This window comes from Lissotriton helveticus, chromosome 9 (genome assembly GCF_964261635.1).
Source record: "Lissotriton helveticus chromosome 9, aLisHel1.1, whole genome shotgun sequence".
NCBI classification, from domain to species: domain Eukaryota; kingdom Metazoa; phylum Chordata; class Amphibia; order Caudata; family Salamandridae; genus Lissotriton; species Lissotriton helveticus.
Window position 1 is genome coordinate 230,715,981 of NC_136070.1, and position 25,407 is coordinate 230,741,387.

A 25,407-nucleotide genomic window follows, 5' to 3' on the forward strand; every position below is an offset into this window, starting at 1 on the left:
ATGTCGAAACACTGCCGCTGGCGGCTTAATTGGGATGTTGTTGAACAGGTAGAGGAACTTGGGCAGGAGCACCATTTTTACTATGGCGGCCCGGTCCGCTAAGGATAGCGGCAGTTTATTCCAGCGTTTTATTTTATCCTCCAAGGTCGCTATAACTCGGCCATAGTTAGTGCGTATGACTATTTCAGGGTCCCTGTGAAACCAGACCCCCAAGTACTTCGTGGGGTCTTCCTGCCACTCGAGCGGGTAGTCTAGGGGTGTAGGGCGTGTGCTGTCAGTCAGTGCTATGATGAGTGACTTGTCCCAGTTGATTTGTAGGCCTGAATGGGTCCCGAACTTGATGTACTCTCTCATCAGTGGATTCAGGTTGTGTGCTGGGTCCTTGACATAGAGCACCATGTCATCCGCATATAATGATATGTGAATGGGGCGTGATGGCATCTGTATGGCCGAGTAGTGATGGTGTTGCCTAATTTTACAGGCCAGAGGCTCCAGGACTAATGCAAAAAGCATCGGCGAGAGTGGGCAGCCCTGCCTAGTGCCCCTGCATATCCTTATTGGCTCTGAAATATGCCTATTAATTCGGATTCTTGCTGACAGGTTGGTATATAACATCGATATCCACCCAAGGAACATCATGGGAAACCCCATGCGCATCAGAATTGCTTGAATGAAAGACCATCCTATAGTGTCAAACGCCTTGGCAGCATCAAGCAACACTGCCACTGCTTTCGTGTCGGGGGCCAAGTAGTGCGCCAGGGCAAACAGTGTACGTGTGTTATGTGTGGTGGCTCTGTCAGGTATAAACCCCGATTGGTCCGGCCTGATTAAGAGGGGCATTAGTGGTTTTAGCCTTTCAGCAAGCAGACTGGCGATTATTTTAGTGTCTACATTTAGTAAGGATAGAGGGCGGTACGAGTCGCATTTATCCTCTTCCTTACCCGGCTTTAGGAGTGCTATGAGTAAGGCTTCCCTCATGGATGCAGGCAGGGTTTGGGCCTCATGTGCAGCGCCGTATAATCGCACCAAGTGGGGAGCAAGCAGATCCACATATTCTTTGTAGAATTCTGTCACGTATCCATCCGGCCCCGGTGCTTTGTTGTTTGGTAACCGCTTGATAGTGTCAGTAACCTCCTCCACCGTAACAGGCCGCGCTAAGTAGGCTCTGTGCCCATCAGACAGCCATGCCAACTCCACATCCTCCATATATGCTAGCAAGTCTTCCTGTGTAGGCGAGGGGCGTGCTGCATACAGGGCGCCGTAATGTGTCATGAATTCCTTTATGACCGCCTTGACGTCGGTCACCTTTTCCCCCGTAGTCCTACAGATGGCTGTTATGTTTTGAGGGGCCCTCCCCGAACATATCTTGTCTGCTAGTGCTTTGCCTGGTCTGCCTCCCTCTCCATAGCGCCTGGCCGTGGCCCGTTTGGTGACATATTTGAGTTCGTCAGAGGCGAACTGTCTGTGTTCAGTCAGGAGTGATTGTATGTCTCCGAGTACCTTAGTGTCCCCTGTGTGCGTGTATATTTGCTCTAGCTCCTGTATGGCCTCCTCGCGCTTTCGCAGTTGTTGTCGGATGTCCTTCAATATACCGGAGGACGTACTTATGCATACCCCCCTGATCGTGGCCTTGAAGGCTTCCCACAGAAGACATGGGTCGTCCGTTGTCGGGCCATTTATGTCAAAGTAGTCTATTATCGCTGCGTGTATAGTGGTGACGTACAGTGGGTCTTTCAGGGCAGCCGCATTGAAACGCCAAGTGAAAGGCGGTGGCTCATATTGCGGGATCTCTACCTTCAGCAGTACCGGGTTGTGATCCGACAGTGTCCTGGGCAGATGTGAAACGTGTTTAACCCATGACAGCACTTCTCGTGTACCCAGCCAGTAGTCTAGTCGTGCCCAGCTATTGTTCGCAGCATTAATGTGAGTCGCAGCCGTGACCCCCGGGTTACCATCCCTCCATATGTCAGTCAGTTGAAGGTCCGCCATCGCTTCCCGCAGCATGTGTCGCGCATTTCCATGATGTTCTGTGGTGTGTGCAGCGCGGTCCAACTGGTCTTGCAGCGTCACATTAAAATCACCTCCCCACAGTACATGGTCTATATGTTTATCTGAGATTGTCTGCCATTGTCGTCTGTAAAACCCCGGGTCGTCTACATTGGGGCCATATATGTTCAGCAGCAGGATCCTCTGCCCCCTGAGTTTTCCCTCCACCATAACACTTCTACCCTCCGAGTCCTTGTCAACGCTCGTGATTTCAAAGTGGGTACCTTTACGTATTAGGACACTGACCCCTCTGGAGTAAGTTGAGTAGTTCGAGCTTGTTACCGATTCTGCCCATCTTTTGCCCAAAGTAGGCGTGTTCGCGGGGCCCTGATGTGTTTCCTGTAAGAACACTATATCTACACGCAGCCTGTCAAGATAAGCAAACATTTGTCTAATCTTTTTCGGGTTGCCTAGCCCCCTAACATTCCATGTGAGAAGAGCCAATGTATTAACTCTCGACATCGTTACCTGGGCCCATCAGAGTATATCGCTTGATGTATAACCGCCTTATGCGGTACCGTGCAGACAGTAAACATTGGAGCGTGTGGTGCGTGACACACGACGGATTGGTGAAACAGAAATAAGAACCTGCATGTTTAGGTTTGGTCAAGGAGGTCGCCATGCTTCTCAGACACAGAGTTTGTGGTTCGGACATCCCCGGTCCCCCCTCTATCCCCCCACCCACTTTAGCCCCCAAACTTTGCCAAAGCCATCCCGTAACAAATTGAACTTACTTTTGAAAACTTAGTGTGGGGCGCACCCACTTGGGGGTGTCGCCAGGTTCACACATCTCCATCCACGTGGTGGACGTGGACAGACGCCTTTAACGGCTGCAATGTCGTGTGTGTAATCTTTCACCCTTCTCCACCCACCCGCCATCTTAATGGAGAGTATGGCATCTAGTAACCTGAATCAATGCACGTCTGCCTACCCCAGTCTCACATGTCATTTTAAGTTCGAGGCAGTATTGGCATGAGTGTCCGGCTCAAAGGCCTGCTAGTGTTCGTGGCTCCATCATAATAGTAACTGCCAGAGGAGTCAGTTAGATCTTTGATCATATAGTGTTATCGTGTGTCCTCCATAGCTCACTAGCCTTACTTATACTCACTGTGGGGTTGTCCATCTTGGGTTCTCACTCCGTGAGCGCTAGACTGCAAGTCACTTTGGTCCCACAGTGTCTGGGCAAGCTCCCCGGGGCTGGCCAACGTTAGTGAGCCACAGCAACCTGGAGTCCAGTGGAGTCCCGTAGCCGCACCGGGGGGGCTTCCATGTATCCTGTCCGCTTCCCCTGTTACTCCACATCGCTTGTCGATTCCGTTCTGTTCTGTCCCTTCCGTCGCTTCCCGTGCTGCTTGATAAAATCGTACGCCGCCTGCACCGTCGTCAAAAATACCGGCTTGCCCAAGTTCGTGATTTTAAGTTTTGCAGGGTATAGCATTGCGTACTCTAGTCCCAGGTCTCGTAGCTTCTTCTTGACCGGCGCAAACTCCTTCCGTGCCAGCTGCACCGCCATGGTATGGTCGGGGTAGAACTCCAGAGTGTTCCCCTGATGTGCGATTTTGCCCATGTCTCTGGCGAGCCGAAGGACTGTGTCTCTGTCCCTGTAGTTGAGTGTACGTGCTATGATCATTCTTGGGGCAGCTCCCGGTTTCGGTACAGGCGCCAGTGAGCGATGCGCCCTTTCGATTAGAAACACCGAGGATAGTTTGTCCGCGCCAAATATGTCTTTCAGGAGTGTCTCGATATAGGTTTCCATTTTTCCTGTGTTGGTGGATTCCGGCAGGCCCGAGATTCGGAGGTTGTTCCGCCTGGACCTGGCTTCCTGATCCTCCACCTTCGCGCGTAAAGTCTCCACTGTTTTCTCCAGTCCCTCGCACTTCTTCGACGTGGTTTTATGCTCATCCTCCATGTTGGAAATCCTCTGTTCTGCCTCTACTATCCGCCCGTCGTGGTGTTCAAGTTTGGCCGCCATAGTATCCACCCTTTGCACCACGTTATCGAGTTTTCCGTTCATTTCTTGTAGACTTTGCTGGATTGCTCGGAGTACTGATTCCATGGCTGACCCTTCCGCCAATTCTCCGTCACCCTCAGCTTCAGGGGTGGTCGTCACGTTTTTGGGCTGCTTCCTCGCTTCAAAGGGAAGCTTGGATTGTTGTTTCTCTGGTTTCTCTGGTTTCTCTGGTTTCCCCATGTTCCGCTGCGGGCGAGGCGAGGGGTGGTCCGCCGTGTGTGGGTCGCTGACCGTTTGCGTGCTGTGTCTCGCCGGTGTCTGGGCCCCCCACCTCGGGGTACGCCTGCTCATCGACCTCTGAGGCGGTTAGGAGCGCTATCCGAGTAGTTGCCCACCCGTGGGGAAAGCAGCGGCAGAGTTCGAGTTGGATCACTCACTGTTTGCTGAGTGCGGGCTGGCAGTGGAGTGTTGCACGCGCTTTCAGCGCCTCATGGGGTTCACTATGTGCTCCCGTGTCACCGGTGTCTGACTCTCCTTCGAGCGCGCAGAGCTGATTGGCGCGCGAACCATGAGGGGCAGCGGTCCGAGTTCAACAGAAGCGATCGATGGGCAGGCTCACCTCGATTATGCTTCTTCCGCTGACCGCTGGTGTTCCTTCGTGTGCTGCGTCTGCATTACGGGCGGCCGACAGTGCCGGTCTCTTGCGTTCCAGCGCCACCGCCATCTTGGATCCGCTGGAACGCACCGCTAATTTCACTTCTTTGTGCCTCAGCCTCTTATATCCGCGGTCTCGCAGTCCCGCAAACCTCTCCGCATCTCCAGTCCACCTCGCAACCTTCTCGCTGCAGCCCACAGCGCCGGGCAGGCGAAGTACCTTCTCAGAGCCGGCGAGCGCCAGGCGCGGCCATTTTGAGTGCGCTCCGGCAGCTCACCGCTTTTCCGCTGTTTTCTCGCTGCACGGCGCTCTGGCAACCGCCGCAGCTACACCATCGTGTCGGCTTCACCCTCCGACATCAGGCGCTGTGTCTAGGACGGGTGTAACGGCAGATGTAAAGGGCGAAAGGGCCGCTATTGTCGCGTCCGTCCGGCGGAGCCGACAGTTCAGCCAGCCATCCCGCAGTGCGCCCTCTAGCGCCCCCCCCGTATGAGTGGCACCATTCTACTAAGACAAGTAAGGAAACCCACAGGTTGCCATGAAATACCACCATTATGCAAAGGCCAGCATTCTACCAAGGGTAGGCACTATGCTATGGATGCCCTCAGATTGCCAGACTCAGCTACGACTTTTACCAAAGGATGCTCAAACAGTATAGTAAAAGAGCACCATTATTCAGGGGCCAGTGTTTTACTGGGCATCATGACCTGGATGCCCACTGTTTGCCTGGAATTGCCATTATTGTGCTGGGCCTGCATTGTACCAAGGAGGAAATCTTGCTGTGCAAGCTAACAAGTTGCCAGGCCTGCAATCATTATGTGAGCGCCATCATTCTAGTACGTGTGGGCAAGGGGTGTCATGCCAGGTATTACTACAAGTTGTCAAAAAAATCCCACCATTATGCAATGGCCTGTATAGGGTCTTGTGATATTTTAGAACTGAACCCTTTTGGCTCCTAACGGACTCCGTAGAGCTGTGACGTAGGTGACCGAGTGCAATGCCATGAAAGCTTGTTTTAGAATATTGAATTCACACTTACATGCAGCACAATTAAGAAGTGTTTAATACTAAGCTCCGTGTGTGGTGTGGTTATCGGCAGTTACCCCGGCTGAGAAGATTTCACAAATGGCATCCAGATAGGGGATAAGTAACCCGAAGAATGACCATGCTCTCCCAAGAGTTTGCCGTGGATCAAGAAAACTGTGCGTGCCACATGAGTCGCTGTTGGAGATTGGAATCAACGCTTCATGCACGTAGAGTCAAAGCGCAACTCCAGCTGCTGTAAAGCACATGTAGACAACCGAAACATTGCATAGAATTTACACAATGATGGTCAAGACCTGATTTTCCAGCCATACATAAAGGTATTGTGCTGCCATTGAAAATAAAGTTGTACATTATACAGACTGTTACCACTGAAAGCGGATTCAGTCTGGTTTACAAAGTACAGGCGCTGATAACCATAACCTAGAAAATAAAGCTGTGAACAGAAGTGCTGCAAGGTAGAGGTCAACCAGGTGGTACAAACAACAAAGTGACATTTAGACCAGAAGAAAAAATGGCCTACTGAATGCCCTGAAGGGAGTCCTCGTGCTACTGAAATCTGTGAAGGTGGCTTAAGGAGAGGTTTTTGGGGGTTATGCTTATGGAGCGGTGCAATCCAAAGCTGCTCACTCACAAAGTTGCCAAGTCTCAGAACAACTTCACAGGTCTTTGGAAAATAAGGAGAGCAACTTGCAATAGTGACATTTTTCAAATGGCTGCGAAGAAAGTCACGTTTCCAGCTCTCATTAAAGAGGAGTCAGAGGCCAGCACATCTCAAGGTCTCACAAACGAATTGGAAACAACAAGTTACAAGGAACCACCTGTGATTTCAGTGTGTTCCACACTAGTCTACCACGATGCTGTGTTTCTGAAACCGCCACCACCTTACGATACTGGCAAAATATTGACCAATATATAGATGGTCTGCATGGATAGAGATGTGATTTCATAGATGTACTTGAAGAGACTGGTTAAAAAGATTATTAAGGATCTCAAAAATCTTTGCAAGTGATGATGTGAAAGAAGTCTTAAAGAAAATGCTGCTAACTGACGAAGAGATTACATATTGTCAGATTAAAGAAACGCTGAATCTAAAGTTCAATCCAGTACCAAACATTGATTACAAAAGATATATTTTCAGTCAAGAATGCCAAAAAGTTGGTGAAACCATTGATGAATTTATGGAGAGACTTGATACACTACACTCATCAAACACTGTAGGTTCAAGGAATTTAATGATGAGGAGGCTATGCGACTTAGTTATTGATGAATTCTTGTCAGATTCATTCAGACAATGAATGCTGAGAGAATCTTAGTCTGGAGCTAGTATTGATGGCTGCCAGAGCTGAGGAGTGTGCTTAAAGACAAGCCACTGACATGGAGGCCAGAGGTACCCAAAGTGAATCAGTTCTGAGCATAAAAAGTAAGTCAAAGCAAAAGACTGAAGGACAAAAAGTGATGTCTACAGGTAAAAAGAAGTTCTGTTTTAGAGGTGGGTTTTCGTTTTCACATGAAGTTAAATGTTTCGCCATTGGACAGCTATGTAAAGGCTGTGGGAAAGAGAACCATTTTGTGACAGTTTGTAAAGCAAAGGATAAAGCATGTGTGTCACGTCCCGAAGACAAAATGCCCGCCAGAACCTTCCAGAGTTCGACGCAACCCCACAAAGACAAGCCGCAACATCGATTGAGGCAAATTGACACGGAACGAAGTCGACTGTCTTCTAAATCATCATCAAACAGCTCGCCCACCTCCGTGTCCAGTGAAAGTGAGGAAGACCGCCGCAATATGTCAATGTTTACCTCAGAGATCAGGACATGTGTCGGACTAGCCGCCTGCGAGGAAAAATGTCAGTCAAAGAAATGTTTACATGCCAAACACCAAAGTCATACAAACATTGTGCGAAAATGACAGTAAAATAATGACTGCTCAATACCAGTGGTGCATCGATAAATATAATGCCTGAAGACAAAAATTATTACCTCGACTTAACGCCAAGTGTACACTTGGGCTGCATCGATGCCTATAATAAGACCAGGTTCATTTGAGGCGACATTGAAACACAAGAAAACGAGGCGCAAGCACCCATCCTTGTGCTTCAAGGTACAGCAGCAAGATTCTTTCTACTCAGTTTCAGTACCGCTGTGATATGGGACTGATTTCTGTGATTGACAACCTGAATGCTCACTACAAAATAGTAAGTCAATTTCCTTCATTGTTTCATGGTTTGGAGAAGCTAAAGACGATGAAAGTAAGGTTGCACACTATTGCTCAGAGACCTAGACAAGTTGCTTTTCATTTACAAGAAGCTGTTGAAAATGAACTTGAATCATTACTTAAACATGACATTATTGAGGGCTCAAGTGGTCCCATAGTGGTAGTTCCCAAAAAGGACACTGGAGGAGCTGTATGCATATGCGTTGATATGCACCAAGCAAATAAGGCAATTGAACGAGAACGGTATCCAGGTGCACAATTTGTTGACACAATAACACAACTAAAAGGTGCAAAGGTTTTCGCTCGCCTTGATTTAAATAAAGGTTATCAGTTGAAACTTGAAGAATATTGCAGGTATATTACAATCTTTTATACAGACGTAGGTCTGTTTCGATATAAAAGACTCAGTTTTGGTGCATCATCAGCTGCAGAACTTTTCCAAGACGTCATTCAACTTATCATGCCGTTGGTTGTGAATGCATTCAACTATGGCAATGACATATTGATTTTAGGAGCTATACAAAAGGAGTATGATAAAGCTCTCGCTCAAGTATGTCGCTTACTGACTGATGCAGGCCTGACTTTGAATGCAGGCAAGTGTGAGTTTCATGGGACTAAATGTAAATTATTTTGCCATATCTTATCTGGTGTGGGTATTACACCCTATCCTGCTAAAGTACAAGTGCTGTCAAATGATGATCCCTTAGAAGATGTTTCTATAAGGCGTTAATTTCTTGGCATCGCCAGTTACTGCTTTAGATACATATATGAGTCTTTGTGACCATAAGCACTCCCTTACAAGAGTTAACGAAGAAAGATATTTCATTCAAGTGGCCACTGGACTGTGAGAAGTTTCAAGACAATCAAAAAATCCAATGAAACTGCTACTGAAATGGCTTTTTTTAATCCAAAGCTTCACACAGAGATTGTTGTTCATGCTAACCCCGTTGAGTTAAGCACTATCCTGGCACAGCAACGCGGACACCCTCCTGCTCGAATCATTTTGTGTCATATGCCAGTCAACGTTTATCTCAAACAGAACGTGCTTACTCTCAACCCGACTGGGTATTTCTGTATGGTAAACATTTTATGCTTGTAACTGATTATCAAGCTTTATTGACTATCTTTGGCAATCCAAAAGCCAAGATGCGTCTTCGCATTGAACGGTGGGGACTCAGATTACAAGAGTATGATTACACCATTGTACATTGTCCAGGGAAAGATCAAAACTCTGCTGACTACTTTTCCAGAGTCCCTACACATGGTCACGGTAATCCATTCAAGACAGCTGAAGCCTACATTAATTTCATTGTACAGTCAGATACGCCAGCTGCCATATTGTTAACCCAGATCATCACTTCGACAAGCCATGATATTGACATGCCCAAGTTGAAGAATAGGTTGAAGAATAGAATTACACATCAATCATGGAACCGAAATGCTTGACCTCTCACCAGTGATGGTGAAGACCAAAAGTACAAAAGTGTTAAAGATGAACTGTCTATTACTCTGGAAGGAGTTATACTTCAAGAGTCAAGAATCCTAATTCCGTAGAGTTTAATACAAAATATAATTGAAGTGTCTTATGAAGGACATAGTTGTATTGTTGCCACCTAGAGAGCTCTGAGATAGTCTGGTTTCCATATTTAGATGGCAGGGTTGACAAGAAACTCAAGGCCTGTCATCTATGTGCCTGCCTCTCTACGAACATTACTCGGCATACTCTTACCATGTCAAACTTCCGAAGCATGCATTGGAGAAAATAGACATTGATTTCTGTGGACCACTTGACAGTGTACTTCATTTGATGGTAATTGTGGATGTGTACTCTCAATATCCATTGATAGAGGATCTCTCTTTCACAGCTCATGAGCAAGCCATTGAGAGTCTTGACTGCATTTTTAAACCTGGGGCGTTTCATCCACTTTGAAGTCTGATCAAATTCAAGGACTTTCTGGAGCATCTGAACGTAAAACATCGAAAGAGTACACCTTTGTGGCCGCAGGCCAATGGTCTTGCTGAGTGTTTTATGAGTACACTAAAGAAGGCTGTACAGCGTATAACTCTTGAGAGGGTCAATTGCAAACTGTGTTGAATTTCACCCTACGAGCCTATCTTCTACACCTCACTCTACCACGGGCGAAAGTCCTGCGATTTTGATGTTCAGGAGAGCAATGACAACCAAGTTACCTCAATGTAACCACAAAAGAGAAGGAGGGGATAATACATCTCAAATGAAGGACTTGGTTAAACACAAAAAGATGAAAACCTATGCTGAAAAGAGACGACATGCAAAGAACCTTGAATTTAAGACAGGAGATCTAGTGATCGTCCGTCAACTTGTGAAGCAGAAAATATGATGCTACATATGATGCTGCCGTCTTCCACGTTGTGTCCACCAAGCGACATATTGTGACTGCCCAGTGTCCTGCGAAGTATGTGACAAGAGACTCTTCTAACTTTTGGCATTTGATTCATTGGTCTTCTGATCCAGATGGGTAAAGAAAGCCTGATCATGAGAACACAGCAGATGATGTTACTTCTTCACCATCTTCGAAGATCTCTTGACAGTGAAGATGACAGCTTCCAGTAACCAGATCATCCAGAGTACTTAGAGCACCCAGAAGGTTCATTAAAGAAATGTTTTATATATATATATATATATATATATATATATATATATATATCATTTTTCAATTTAACAGGGGCACTCTGTTTCCAACACCGTTGGTGGGTGCGGGTTCTTCTATAAACCCAATGGGTTTCCTGCAAGGGAAATTGTGTTGTTGATAGCTGGGATGATTGGGCGGTCTGAAGCTTAGCTTCGTGCTTGTTCTCTTTGTTTATTGATTGTATAAACTGTGTCAGAAGCTATCAACCTCAAGTTTTTACAAACAGAACGCATACTCTGACTGCAAATAGGCTAAATGTGTCCCACTGGTTATATTTAGATTGGCAAACAAAAAAATGTGCAAGTGAAATATACTTTAAATAGAAATGTATTTTGCCTGGAACTGATATTTTTTATAAAAGCAAACATTACCACAATCCAAATGCTGGTAATGAGAATAAAATAAGCCAATAATTTTACACATATAAAATAACAAAGGTCAGCTTCTGTACATATGGGCTGATTTTATTTTTTCATTTGTCCAACTCATTTAATGACTAGTACAAATAACAGGTAAGCAAATTTCTTGCAGGTCTACAGTTGGGGTCTCTAAAGTTTATTTTCCCGTGGGCTGGATCTGTGGCTACTTCCCCACATGATTAGCCTCAGCGGTTTCTGTTGCCACAAGTTGACTATCATTGCACCTTCCTGTGGTGCTTGGATCACCATACGCCTTGTGCTTAAATAAATTAAATTGTATTAAATTAACCGCATGACCACTTTCACAAGTCACTTTTCTGTAAATTGCAAGCTATATCAGCACAGTATTGTGTGTTTATAGATTCCCTTTGTGGTGCACTCATTCTATTCAGTTAAGTATCTGGTGAGCCCAAGCAATACAGATAGTAATGGCTTTTTTCCGGTGTAGTAATTGTGTAAAAGTAGCAAAATGCCCTGAAATACCAGTAACCGAGATGTTTTGCATGTTGGAATCTTTGTCTAGGCACATTCACCTTTTAATGGTTAGACATTCTATTAGTAGCAGAACTTTATTTGCAATAACTATCCCTCTTTGTTTTTCAGGCTGCTCCTGCTATCGAGACTGTTACTTTTATGGAAAATGAGTCTCTCCCTGAAAGTGAACAATCACATAAGGTGCCTGGTGATTTAAAGTCAAATAATTTGCAAAGGAAAACCCTATTGACTCAACTAGAAGGATTGGAAAGCAACAACTCTGTAGACATTCATGACCCAGTCGAGCAAGGAGAGACTGAGAGCACAGAGGAAATAAAGACACTCAGTAGTGAAGACGAAGAGGAGGTAATCGCCCAGGAGCCGGGCAGCATGCTTCCGCCATCTGTCTTGGACCATGCCAGCATCATTGCAGAAAGGTTCATGAATAGCTTGTCTCGAAGGAGCAGCGTTGCGTTGGATGATGGGAAATATATTGGCTCTCTAACTCCAAGAATGTCCAGTAGAAGTGGTAGCACAAAGAGTCTGGATTGCATTGATAAGGGACACTGTACCAGTTCTTCTGATGTTCTCAGTTGTTCCTCTCCACGAGAGACCCCAGGAGACTCAGGAACAGTTTTTTCTCCATGCTTTTCTCCATTAAAAACTATAGGATCTCCAGGCCTAGGAAGCCCGAATGAGACCGATCGACCTGTTTTCAAGAGGAAGGACTCCACATTATCCAAACAGGACCGGTTGCTCCTTGACAAAATCAAAGGTTACTATGATCATGCTGAGAGTAACGATGCAGCTTTCAGTATCAAAAGAAGGGAGAGTCTGTCCTACATTCCTGCAGGGGTAGTGAGAAACTCTGTATTTAAGTTTAACAGTCTACCAAGGGCTGAAACTAAATTGGAGGTAGCTGTAAAGAAAAGGAAAGGCAGTTCTACTAGTGAATCTAATGGCACCGGTGGTAGCAGGCCGGCATCTTGGGCTTATTCAGAAGTACCAATTTCGAACAGTGATCAGGCTCACCCCTTGGATTCTTATCCAAAGGAGAATGCCGATCAGGCCATGCGAAGTAATATTGTAGATCAGCTGCCAATTACAGATGCTGAATTCAAACCACCCTCAGTGATGTTTAAAGTATGGGAGGAGATGGAGAGGGCACACAGTGGCCCTCTGGCTGAACTTTGTGGGCCACTCAGTGAAGGTGAAAGAGGAAAACCAAACACAAATCCTGACCACAAGGAGAAAGGAGACAATGTTTCTAGAAAGCATGAGAATGGCTTTGACTTACATGAACCTCTGCTTATTATTGAGGACAGCGACCTCAGTACAATAAACGAGGAATCCACAACTCCTTCTCCAGAAAGTAATTCTCCTTGTCAAACATTTCCTGCCAAACTATCACATGTTGTTACTGACAATGGCCAAGACTCCAAAATGTGCCAGCCTATAAAACTTCACCCAAAGATCCTGCAATATACGAAAATCCTAGAAGGAGATATGAACGACAAGTTGAAGAACAAGGTTTATCAGTTAGCACGGAAGTATAGCCAAAGGATAAAAAGCAACAAACCTGTTGTGCAGAGGCATGTGAAGGAGTTGGAGGAGGATCTCAGGAAGAACATACTCGCTTCTGTACTGGAAGAGAAGCAAATGGCTGATAAGGGTAAATATGACTTCTTTTGGAATTAGACTACTGAACTGTATACATAACATCCCAAAATAGTCAAAGAAGGCATATTTTTGACCTTCTAATGTTCACTTGTGATTATTTCTCTACCAAGGTGTACCCTTGAAATGTCAATGTTATAAATTCTGTGATCCAGTGGCATAACCCTCAAAAACTGGAAAATGAAAGATTTTAAGAGCAGTAATGCACACGCCCTTCCAATATAATAATTTATATTAGAGGTGTGTACATCAGCTTCACATTAGATATTCTTTACCCATGGTCATTGTAGATCATTACATTACTGTTTACGTGGGGCTCTTAAGGACTTTTTGAGAAATCCGGTTCAGATATCCACTTCTTTATTATGGTGCAGGATATGCTCTGTATTCTTCTGTTTGACCCCACAAGAGATCAGCAATGCTAGCTTGGGAATCCTTGACCCATTTTCAAGAAGCAGAATGCGTAGTCGTTCAGAGAGCACACTAAGTTGGCTGGCCCGATTGGGTTTCTTGACACTTTCTGAAAGATATGAGCTGCATTGCCAATTCTTTGACAATTGTACCTATAGTAGTAAGATTACCTTTCAATGAATTTGGTTTTTGTTTTGTTGAAATGACCAGGACATGACAGTAATACATGTAACTATGTTTCACTTGTATAGAAAGAAAGCCAACATGTTCTGCTCAAAAGTTACACATAACTTTATTGCTTCCATCATGCCTAGAAACCACCTGAAACATGGTTTATGATATTATTTTCTTCTAGTGCTTCTCCCAAATAGTGTTAAAGAAGCAGGCTAGCTACAGAACTGATAACCAGTTTATTATGATTACTAAACACTACTTTCCTTATGCAAGGGTCTTTCCAATTAATGCACCAAATTTAGTCAGGAAGCATTTAGTGCTCACTAATGAATGATTTTTTGGGTTGAAGTTCTCCAAACAGGATTTCCTCAAGAAGCTTTTCTAGAGTGCAGATCAATTAATGTTATTCTTGGGCTGTACAGTAGGAAGTTTTAATCAGCCATCCTTATAGCTGCTGTTTTCCTCATTTCAATTTCAAATAAGGGTTTAATTAATTTAAAGTTAAATACAGTTTAAAATACTATTATAAATTAAAGAAACACAACTTTAACAGTATGTATAAAAGTGTTCATTTGAACACACATATTTGTATATGTATATATATATGTGTGAAAAAAACAATCCTTGTTCCGTCAGTGGTCGGCGGAACCCAATAGGTTTAGACCTCCAATGGCCCCACACAGTGCAACGAAAATCCGGCCAAGAAACCAGTCAAACCTCAAGTGAGTTGGAGAATGGCGATATATTTAATGAAAGATGACGCGTTTCACTCCACTAGGGAGCTTGTTCACATAGCGCGCTCAGAGCCATTTAGAAATATATATAATGAAAATAAAGGTGGGACAATACAAAAAAGTGTGCACGCCCTCTCTGCATTTCATAATAGAAATAGTGAATAGACTAACTACAATGCAAGTGCAAGAAAATGAAAACAGACAGACTGATATTTACAAGATCAATTTGCAATTCATGAATAAAGAATGTGATAAAAAAATAGAAAAAATGGAATTTAAACAGTATAATTCATTAATCAATGATGTAATCAGATACATATTAGATCTTTCATTTGAGAAAAAAAAACAATAGTTTCTTTTCATCAAAATAACGGCATAGTGTCTTAAAAATAGAAAGAATCAAAGGTATTCACCATAATTCATTGAAAAACAACAAAACCTATGTTACGACACAATGTCTAAATCCAAAATTAAGCAATGATCACATTGTAATGCTAGAACTGAGATCTATTGTCTGCACAATAAAGATGATCTAACACAGAGATGTGGTGACAAATTACGTGTGGAAAAAACATAGTAAATAGGAAATTAAACCATGACATAAAAGAATCTAAATCTAAAGAAGACACACAGCAAAAAAAAAGGTAATTGAATGACAGTCTTAATGCATACTAATATGGACTACTGTAAAAATAGCACAATAGAACACTCTATTCCCAAATATTTTTTCATTATATTTCTATTTACAAAAGTGTACAATTAGGATAGTCACCAGCCGGTGACTAAACCAAGGCAGTCACACCCTGAAGGCCAACTGAAATGTGGAAACAAGATGGTAACAATGAATAAGGACGCCCTTAGGATTTATATAGACTGTGGATAAGGCAGCACAAAGGCCAATTTGTAGGAAGTTACTCAGGTCTTCCGTTAGATTAAGACCATTTGGGGCCTTAGTATCTAGGGACAGTATAAGATGTGATTCTTTCTGCCTCAGTAGCTTCATCCGGTCCCCACCTCGACTGGGCTGAGGTACCGAACATAAGACAGTATACTCAAAGTCTTTGAGTTTTTTATCATGTACCGCACGAAAATGCCTGGCTACAGGATAATTACTGTCGCTATTAACAATTGCACGAATGTGCTGAAGAATGCGTTGGTGTACAGGGAGCTTAGTGCTCCCGATGTATTCAAGATTGCAAGTGCATCTTAATTTATACACAACGAATTCATACCTGCAGGTGAGATATTCACGAATGGGTATCGGTGTTGTACTGAAAGCTGTCACATAATGTGTACTGTTTTTGGCGAATGTGTAAGCGCGGCAGGAGGTGCACTTAAAGAATCCCGTTTTATACACAAGACTCTTTTTAAGTGGACCTTCTGGCATTGGCCTGCCTAGTTCATCACGCATAGAGGGTGCCCTTCTGAATGTTATAGTCGGTGTTTTAGAAAGTAATGGTCCAAGAATGACATCAGTCAAGATTATGGGCCATTCTGTACAGATAATACGTCTGATCTTTCGTTCCTGTGTGCTGAAATTGGTTATGAGTCTCACAGTACATTCAGAAGTTGGAATATTGGGGATCTTAGGTGCAAGGAGTGTACCGCGCTCAACTGAGCATGCTTTCTGAAGGGCTTGTTCTAAAATTTGATTAGAATAGCCTCTATTGAGGAAGCTTTGTTTGGACTCTTCGAGACAATCAAGTGACTTTGTCACTACAAATCCTGCAGATACGAATAAACTCCCCATAGGGGATGCTGCTGATAATGTGAGAAGGATGAGCGCTCCGAGCATGCAAAATTGCATTACCTGCTGTAGACTTGCGATGAAGTCTGGTTTCAATTTTGTTATTTTTAATGAACATTCGGACATCTAGAAATTCTGCTGCATCTGTTGCGATTGTGGATGTGAATTTAAGATTCAGTTCATTTGTATTTAAATCCATCACAAATGCATTGGCTTCCACCACTGTCCCCCTCCAAATTATACAGACGTCGTCGATAAAACGCCAATAGTTGACAATATTGGGTAGCCACCGTTGGTGCGTGGTCCTGAGCTCGTGTTCCTCCCACCAGCCCACATGCAAGCATGAATAGCTGGGGGAGAAACACGAGCCCATCGCCACACCACGCAACTGCTGGTATATCTGGCCCTGAAAACGGAAAAAGTTAATGGTGAGACAGATTTTGGTCATTTCAAGTATCATTCCGTTGTGCTCCCGAAAACAAATGTCTCTTCTGCTCAGATATTGTTCACGGGCATTAATTCCTTGCTGATGGTGAATCGAGGTATAAAGTGACTCAATATCCATAACCAGGAACAGATAATTGTCACACCATTCAACATTCATGATTTTATTTAAAAAGTCCGTAGTGTCCTTCAGATATCATGGGAGATTTGTCATATGTGGTTGCAAAAAATAATCCACATACTTGGAAAGATTTTCGTTCATGCTGCCAATGGCAGCAATGATAGGGCGCCCCGGAGTGGGTGTCAATTGTTTATGCACTTTCGGGAGAAAGTAAAGGACTGGCGTGACTGGATGTTCGTTGTTGAGGAAGTTGCATTCATCTTTTGTTAGTAGTCCCAGTCTTTTCCATGCATGAATTTTTTTGCGAGTTATGGCATGGCTCTGTGTCATGGCAAATTGGGTTGACATTAGATAACAAGAAGTATCGAGTAAATGTCTCTCTGCCTCGATAATATAGTCTTTAGTTTGCCACAACACCGTATTTCCCCCCTTATCAGCATTTTTAATTATGACATCCTTCTTTTTTTGTAGTTTACTGACAAGCTTGTGATATTGGTTGTCATTGTAATTTTCTTGTCTCTTTAAATTCAAAGTTTTTCTATTCAGTGTTTTTAGTTCTGTGATCACCCTGTCACTGAATAGATCAACTGCATATATATGTGTGTATATATTCTTACCCAAACGCCCAAGCTTTGGTAGAGCACACGGCAACAGACCAACCATCCGGTTTTCACTTTCGACTCTCCCGGACCTCCCAAGAAAATCTTCACCGCCTGACACGTTTCGATGCATTCTAGCATCTTAATCATAGGCTCACTTAAAATTACAACAGTCAGGGCTCATTACGCATGCCATTTTATTAATTCAATTGCCCTTAGTGGGCTTGGCTTATTGCTTGCCATGGTGGAACATGTAGTCATGTAACCAGCATTATTACCCCTTAGTGGGTGGTTGTTCGAATTCCATATTAAAAGCATTTTTATTTTCCTTTGTTGGACTCTGGTTGGTGCGGAGAGTTTCTTTGTTCGCGGCTTGTTGCGCTGTTAGATCACGGAACTGGTTTCCAAATCCCAGCCTCTCTGTTAATTCTGTAGAGATGGTGCATCTTCCCACGACAGGACTGCCATGCGATATTTTCTTAACCAAACACCCAAGCTTTGGAAGAGCACACGGCAACAGACCAACTATCCGGTTTTCACTTTCGACTCTCCCGGACCTCACAAGAAAATCTTCACCGCCTGACGTGTTTCGATGCAGTCCAGCATCTTAATCATAGGCTCACTTAAAATTACAACATTCAGGGCTCATTAGGCATGCCTCTTTATTAATTCAATTGTCCTCAGTGGGCCGTGAGAGTCGGAAGTGAAAACCGGATGGTTGGTCTGTTGCCGTGTGCTCTTCCAAAGCTTGGGCGTTTGGTTAAGAAAATATTGCACGGCAGTCCTCACATGTTGCATCACTGTTGACATCTCAAATGACATAATTGACGACATTGCTGATAACACCATAGTCATGTATAGTATAGAGTTACTGAATGTATACGTGTAGGTCAATAACATGCAGATTGTCTAAACCTTTGAGGCAAGTGAGATTGTGCTTTTTGAAAGTTATATGAAGCACCATTTGCAAACCAGTAAGCTGGAGGTGCAAGTATCATTCCGTATTAACAAGTTAAAGCTGAGCGCACTTGATTTGGGTTAGAGAGGTAGGTTTGTAAGTAGGTTGTGACTTAAAGGCAAAGATTATACCTAAAAGCCTGTGAGAAAGGCCAAAACATATATTAGCAATAGATTATCCGCCAGTGGATATCTGGGCTCATGCCCAAGTTAAATAGTTGTTATAAAATGCTACAGACACATTCTGTGTAGCGGGGATGTCTATAAGTTGCAAATGTTTATTTTCAGACCTCCAGTGAAGATTTTGAGGTATTGCAGATTGTTGAATAAAGTAGACATCCACTTGGGGCGGCAGGAGTTTTTTTTCTGGGAACGGCAAAGGCCTGCAATGCCCTACCATCTTCGATCAAAAATGCCCCATACTTGCTGATTTTTAGGAAATGGCTTAAAGCCTAGCCTTTTAACACTGGATAATTCTATAGACATCTGTATTTCTTCGTTTAACCAGCTCCAAGACACCTGCGGGTATTTGTGCGCTTTACAAGACTCATTGGCATCAATATTAGAATGCATAAGTGTCCCACTTATAGGTCGCGGGGGGCGCGCGGCTCACCTGCGCGGGTGACAGAACCGTTCCGTCACGGCTCGCGGGTGAGCTGTGCTTGTGACTGAACAGTTCCGTCACGGCCCCGCTCGCTTAATGAAACGCGCAGGCGCGAAATCAGCGCCGCGCAGTCGCGGCGATCGGGCCGTGACGGAACTGTTCCGTCATGAGCACAGCCCACCCGAGGGGCGTGACGGAACGGTTCCGTCAATAGCGTCGAAAGAGTTAACTCACAATGGTGTTGTGAGATTGGCTCTAAGATGCCTTTGTGTTAATCTCAGGAATCAGGAATGTGTGTAGTGTATATTACTAAACTATGACTGTGTTTTCATAGTGTTCTGCAGAAGGTGCCATTTTAAATGGCAAATGTATACTTGTCAACTTCTTGCCTTAACATTGTGAGTCATGTGAAGTCGGTAATACTGAGCATTTCTCTAAACGCGAATTTCGCAAATGGCTCTACACCAAATCACAAAAAGCACATTGAGTAAAATTCTAACTTTTTTAGTATAATTCTGTTCTGCTGTTTTTCTGTATTGGGAAGCAAAATTTCCTATGGTAATTAGCATCTGAAATCAACGTTTTGGGACCTCCCTCCCATCCCCTCTCCCTACCCCTTTTTTCCTTGCCCTGCTTGACATATCAGCATGAAAGCTTTCATGATGGAGCCATGGTAGATTAACTTTTTTTTAAAGAAAGTTTTGTGCAGATTGATCAAATGGCACCAAAGTTATTTGCAAAACAAAAACATGTTTCCTATGAATACTTGGACCTAATTGTACAATAAATATAAAACCCAGTGGCAGTCGCCGCTGGATAGTTATAGTTAGGACCATGTTTACACCGGAAATGCCTTTACGTATTGCTAATAACTTTGGCGCATTTTGACGAATCTTCGTAAACATTCCAAGAACTTTTTGCCTACTTTGTATATGGAGATTTTCGGGGTAATTGGTCAAGCGGAGGGCTAGATAAAGGGGTAGGTCCAAAACATGTTTTCCCTATTTATTTTTCCATAAGAAATTTAGACACAGCTACAGCCCAAAAGGATGAACGGGTTTACACCAAATTTGGCAGCTCGCTATATCTTGGTCCAGAAAGAGTGCTTTTTGTGATTTAGTGCAAGTCCGATCAGTAGTTTTTGAGCAATTAAGACTCAAAATAATTGTTTATTTCATGCCGCGTAGGATCCATGACAGATCCGTTGATCCACGCATCTGCAAGCGGCACCACAAATTGTGATTAGCTTGCCACAACCTGAAGGAAAGGTTGCAGCTGCCATCTTAGGGCTTGGGCACTCTGCCCCCATGTCCTAAAAAATAAATAAAAGAAAATAAGATATAGGAGGGTAAATAAAAACTTTATTGGGGGGGGCTTTATAAGATCTGCGGATCTACACAACACCCAAGTTGACACCTCGGGTGATTCATTCCTGATCCACGGTGTCAGAGGTGTCTCATGGATCCGCTGATCCACAGAACCCCAACACAATAAAATTGGGTTCTGTGCCTGCTCAGCGATGAACATCCTACTTTATGTTAAAAAAAAACCATAGAAAATCAATGACAAAAATAACAAAGGTTAAAGTTAGGAGGTAGCATAATATCATACATTATAAGGGAAAAACCTTAGAAATTCACTATAACAAAAAGTTAGAGGGACATTATAGTTAGGTGAAAATGTCAGTTAAAACATACTTTTTAAACTACAAATACATGAACTCACCTGATATTGTTATCTCAAGTAACTATAACTTGCGCCCCTTACCATGCACTGCTTCGACCCTCCCATATTACATCATGCATGACTTGTTCAATGTCTGCATTTATAACATCTCTACTGACATCTGAAAGACAGCATTGATAATTCTGTGCAATCTGTAATTTTAGGTAAACCAAGGATTGTTGGCTTCTTGTTCCTTTGCTGTTCCTGAATTTGGAAATTAGTTTATATTGTATCTTCTTAGGCATTAAAACCATAGCCCAAACTGTCAATTCAAGTGATAAAAAGTGATCCTATTTGTAATTTCCGTTTATTTTGTTTAACCCAGCATCCCATACCACACTTTGTTTCAGATCCTAGCTCCTCAGCCCTCCTAGTGGATTTATTAGACTACATAAGGGATTGTTGCAAGAGACCTCTAGAGTTCATTTTTTTCTGGTCTCTTGTGTTCTGGTTTCTGGAAAGCCCGGTCCTGGAAATGTAGGTTATATCTCTGGCATAGATTCTTCACGACTGGTTTCAAGACTGACCTGGTTTTTATCTAAAACACTTGAGGACTCTTATCCCACTTTTTCTGGCACATATCGCTGGATTTCTGTTAGTGCTCCCTGAGTCTGTTTGTCCTATCTATTTGTTAATCCATTTGGATGAATCTGGTATAAGGTAGCAATAAGCGCAGCTGATTCAGGATTCTGAACTCATCTACCTTGAATGCTTTGTTACAGGTATGCACCCTGGATATTTTGATGCAGGGATTCATATTTAAAGAGGTAAAATGGTTGAGCAGTAGGTCAGGTTGTTTATTATAGTTTCAAGAGCTGACATAACATAACAAATGGTGCTATTTCCAACAGAGAGTTTATGGTGGCATGAACATTAGGAAAACCTAAACTCAGAGATGTCATTATTATAGAGACGAAAAAAATTGAGTGCCATGTTAGTATATTTTGTCGTAATGCCATTGGATTGGATCACAGGAATATCACAGAGTGCTGTTGAAAAAATAAAGAAATAAGCAAAGGATAAAGAAAATGGCATTCTTTTTTATGAAATAAGTTGCCACTTCTCTGTGGATGGCACATATAGAGTTGACATTTGACAGTGTGAGTGGTGCTCCAGAATGCATTTACACAGTAAACCTTTTCCAGATTGACAACCAAGCTTCTCAATAGTGCCAGACCTTGTGTGACTTCATTTGCTGTGAACATACAACCAAAGCGAGAAACAAGTCATGTACTTGTGAATGTTTTTCCTTGTGTTAGCTTTCTTCAGCCTAGCATACAAACCCACCATGAGTCAGAGTTATCTGCTTCCTTATTCATGCTCGAAGGAAGTTGCTTGTTAAAAACTAAATTGTGGCCAGCACTAGTGTTGGAAGTAACAGTCTGTGCTTACGTGGTTGTAAGGGTGTGCAGTACAGTTATAAAAAAAAGAGGATACGTTGTTCCTTTGGTGGGTCTTACATAAGGTGAGAGAGCCAGTATAACTGATACTACGGGGGAAGTGCTAACATAATGAAGGGGGGATTGCTCCCTTCAGAACTAGGGCCCTCACACACCCAGCCAGCTAGGTGTCTTGCTTCATCATTGGGCCTGCTCCTCGTCGGGTTGGCGCTGCAATACCCGACGGGCACCCAATGAGGGACTCTTTAGTGGAGATCTTTTGTTCCTGCCGTATAGTGCTGGTGGGGGGGTGAGGGGCCTAGAAGGTGTAAATGTGGTGAGTCAGTGAGCGCAGTGATTAAAACAGGCGAGGGAGTCCAATAAGATACCTTTATTCTAGTAGGCTCTCAAAACAAAATATCTACGCTCTACTCTTTCTATATAGGCCAACATGTTTCTTGCCTGGTTTGTCGGGGAGATCAATGGCAATTCTTCAGGACCAATAGAAAAACAGCTGCACACAGTGGTGAGGTGGGGACAGTTACCTTTGAGCTTTTCACCTGCGGTCCAAGAGTTTGTGTAGACCTTCTGTCTAGGAGGCTCGGGAACAATTAGATTGTTATTTTTCTGAAAGCTGCAATACGAAATCTGTATGTGGCTGGAAGATTGTGTAGTTACTGAAAGGATTGAAAATGTCCTATCCCATGGGAATACCTACCAGGGCACCGTAGGGTAGATCAAACTCCATATCATACCAGCTTTCTGAACTGGGAACTTGGTAACTTTTTATGCTTGAGTTTAGATGTAAATGCTATTGTAAAACAAAACTGATGACTTGACGTTATTCTGGTAAAGTCTGTTTAATAAATCACATGTTTGTGCATTTTCTTTCAGGTAAACTGAAGCCATCGCCATTATCTCTTCCCACTTATGACCATGTGATAATTCAGGAGCACAGTTCATGGACTCCTCTGTCTGGTTGTTCTTCCACAGAGAAGCCATTCAAGCAGTTTTCCTTCAGTCCTTCTACTAGTCCAGCAATTCCTTCTCCAGGCAAATCCGGCTGCAGGAGTCCACTGAGTCCACTTGAAATTGAGAAATTCCACTGGCCTGATGTGCGGGAGTTGAGATCCAAGTATACTTCGAAGCGAGGCCCTAGCAGGGTGAAATCACCTCCGGTTAACAGGAGTCACTCTGTGCCAGATAGCATCGCAGCTCATTACCAGAGTGATTCTGCCAACATCCCGCATCTGGTACCAAAGGACCGGATTGGGCGTTCAGGCACTATGAGCATTAGTGAGATGTCAAACTTGTCACTGCAGTCACCTAAGGAAGGGATTCGACATAGTAACATTAAAACTGAACCACACAAAAACTTATCTGGTGTCCCTGCTCTAAATCCCGCACTAGCCAAAGACCCCTCGGAAGCCGTATGTAAAAATAGTCAACAAAACCAGGGGACAGAAGGGTCTTATTTTGTAAGTGCAGAAGCTCCTTTGGAGAATGACAAAAAGGTGATTGTTATTGAGAAGGCGTGTAATAGAGACCTGGAAAATCCTGGAAGTGATCCTGGCCTGGAACAGGATGACAGCTACGTGCATATCAGGTCACCAACATCCAGAGAAAAGATATCGCTAAAGGCAGTCATCGAGCGATGCAAGGCCTACCAGGAGTCTGAAGAGTACATCCAAAGGGAAGCAACGCAGGAAGAGGAGGCCAAGTCCCAGAACTCAATGAACACACACTCTAACCAAAAAGGAGCTTCTGTACAAATGCTGTGGGAGCAATCAGATCAGGATAATCAGAGCCTGGTGAAAAACCTGCGGAAGAAATTTCAGACACTAAGTTCTAGTAGTTGATACAATTTTGTGGGAAGAGTTATTTGATAGATCTGCCAGTTTAGCTTAATTCTGTCTGCTGTTGCAATACAATTCTGTATATATTTTCTACTCTGTCAAGATGTGAATTGATCATGGAATTGATCTTGCAAACTGTTTTTGGTAGGTAGGTTGGTTGGTTGTGTGCAATACACCAATCACCAGAACCAAACTTATTTTCTTATGAGTTTCAGGAAGCACTGATGTAATCTTAACTACAACTCCTGCAAAGTACATGATTTTGTAAATATGCCTATTGTATTTAAGCTAAAATGGACTTTGTGTATATAAGTATATATATATTTAATATATATATCTGTATATATGTCGCAATAGTCATATCAGAAATACTGTTGTAAGGTACATATTGTAAATTATGACAGAATTCAATGCCATATACTGTCAGTGGGATGGATGGAAATAGTGTTTCGATCTTAGACTGCTTAAAAAGATTAATCGTTTTTTTAATGCTGTAAACTTCCTCTTGCCTGAGCTCAAGAGAAATGTCTTCCCTCAAGATTAGTCAAGAGGGGAGCATCAGGTCCTGGATGCTACCCTCTTGACTAAAGGTCACATTACAAAATACTGTTATCTTTTTCCCTGTTTCACGTGCACGCACTGCACGCTTTAAATGTTGCCCAGCTTTCTTTGTCTGAAAATAATGTATTGAGGTTTTGTACATTGTAATATTTTAATAATGATATTTTCATCATAAAATTACGGCCTATCAAGTTATATTCTTGCCTGTTAAAATTATTTGGGCTAAAATAGATTTATCTCATTGAGGGATTTTGCAATAACTAGTCTCTGGCCATCACTTGGCCAGATTTGATGTGCATGTTTTTTGGGAGATTACTTCTGTTCTTCTTTTTATTAGTATCCGCAGTAAATGTGGGAGCTCTTTTCCCTGTGGAAAAACTGGCCCCTTTGATTTTTAAAATCTTTTTCTGAGCAGTTCCTTGGTTTATTACTTCTACCAGCAAGGTAGATGGACTGTTGCCCAACTGTCACTCACTGCGAAGTCTTTTTTTGATGTTTGGGGCACTTCAATTTTAAGCTTTCATAACCTTTTTTCCCACAGAAGTATCCAGGGCAGATTTACATTCTTTTTTTTTCACATGTGGGGATTTTAAAGGTACTTTGGGTTTATGGTACCCAGAATATAGTCTGAGGATAACATTCACAAAAGGTTTGCTCTGTAAAGATTGCCTTCCTTACAGCTTTCGGCAGAGTGTTTTTTTTTTTTTTGTACCATAGTTCCTGCAATTTTGTGAATGATTTCTACCTAGTTGCAGTTTGTATTGGAAACGGATGTGAAACCCATCAGTGGACTTGGAAAGCTATACATTTATGAAAAGTAAACAGGGGTAATTTGTGTAGATTTCTAAAATTTTTCCTAAGCAAAATACATAGGGAATAATTGAATTGAGAGACAATTATCATCTGGCATTTTTTGCCACTATAGCTGATATACAGAAAT

At 43.1% G+C, this 25,407-nt stretch overlaps 1 protein-coding gene across 1 annotated transcript in view; it reads left to right on the forward strand.

Annotated features, from left to right (window-relative positions):
- The window catches only part of PLEKHG3 (pleckstrin homology and RhoGEF domain containing G3), a 203,415-nt gene extending 178,753 nt beyond the window's left edge, over positions 1 to 24,662 (forward strand). The window contains exons 16-17 of the mRNA XM_078662284.1: positions 11,608 to 13,150; positions 22,945 to 24,662. Coding sequence (XP_078518410.1) covers positions 11,608 to 13,150; positions 22,945 to 23,909 — 2,508 coding nt within the window. The 3' untranslated portion in view covers positions 23,910 to 24,662. The remainder of the gene's footprint in view (positions 1 to 11,607; positions 13,151 to 22,944) is intronic.
- The last annotated feature ends 745 nt before the right edge of the window (positions 24,663 to 25,407 follow it).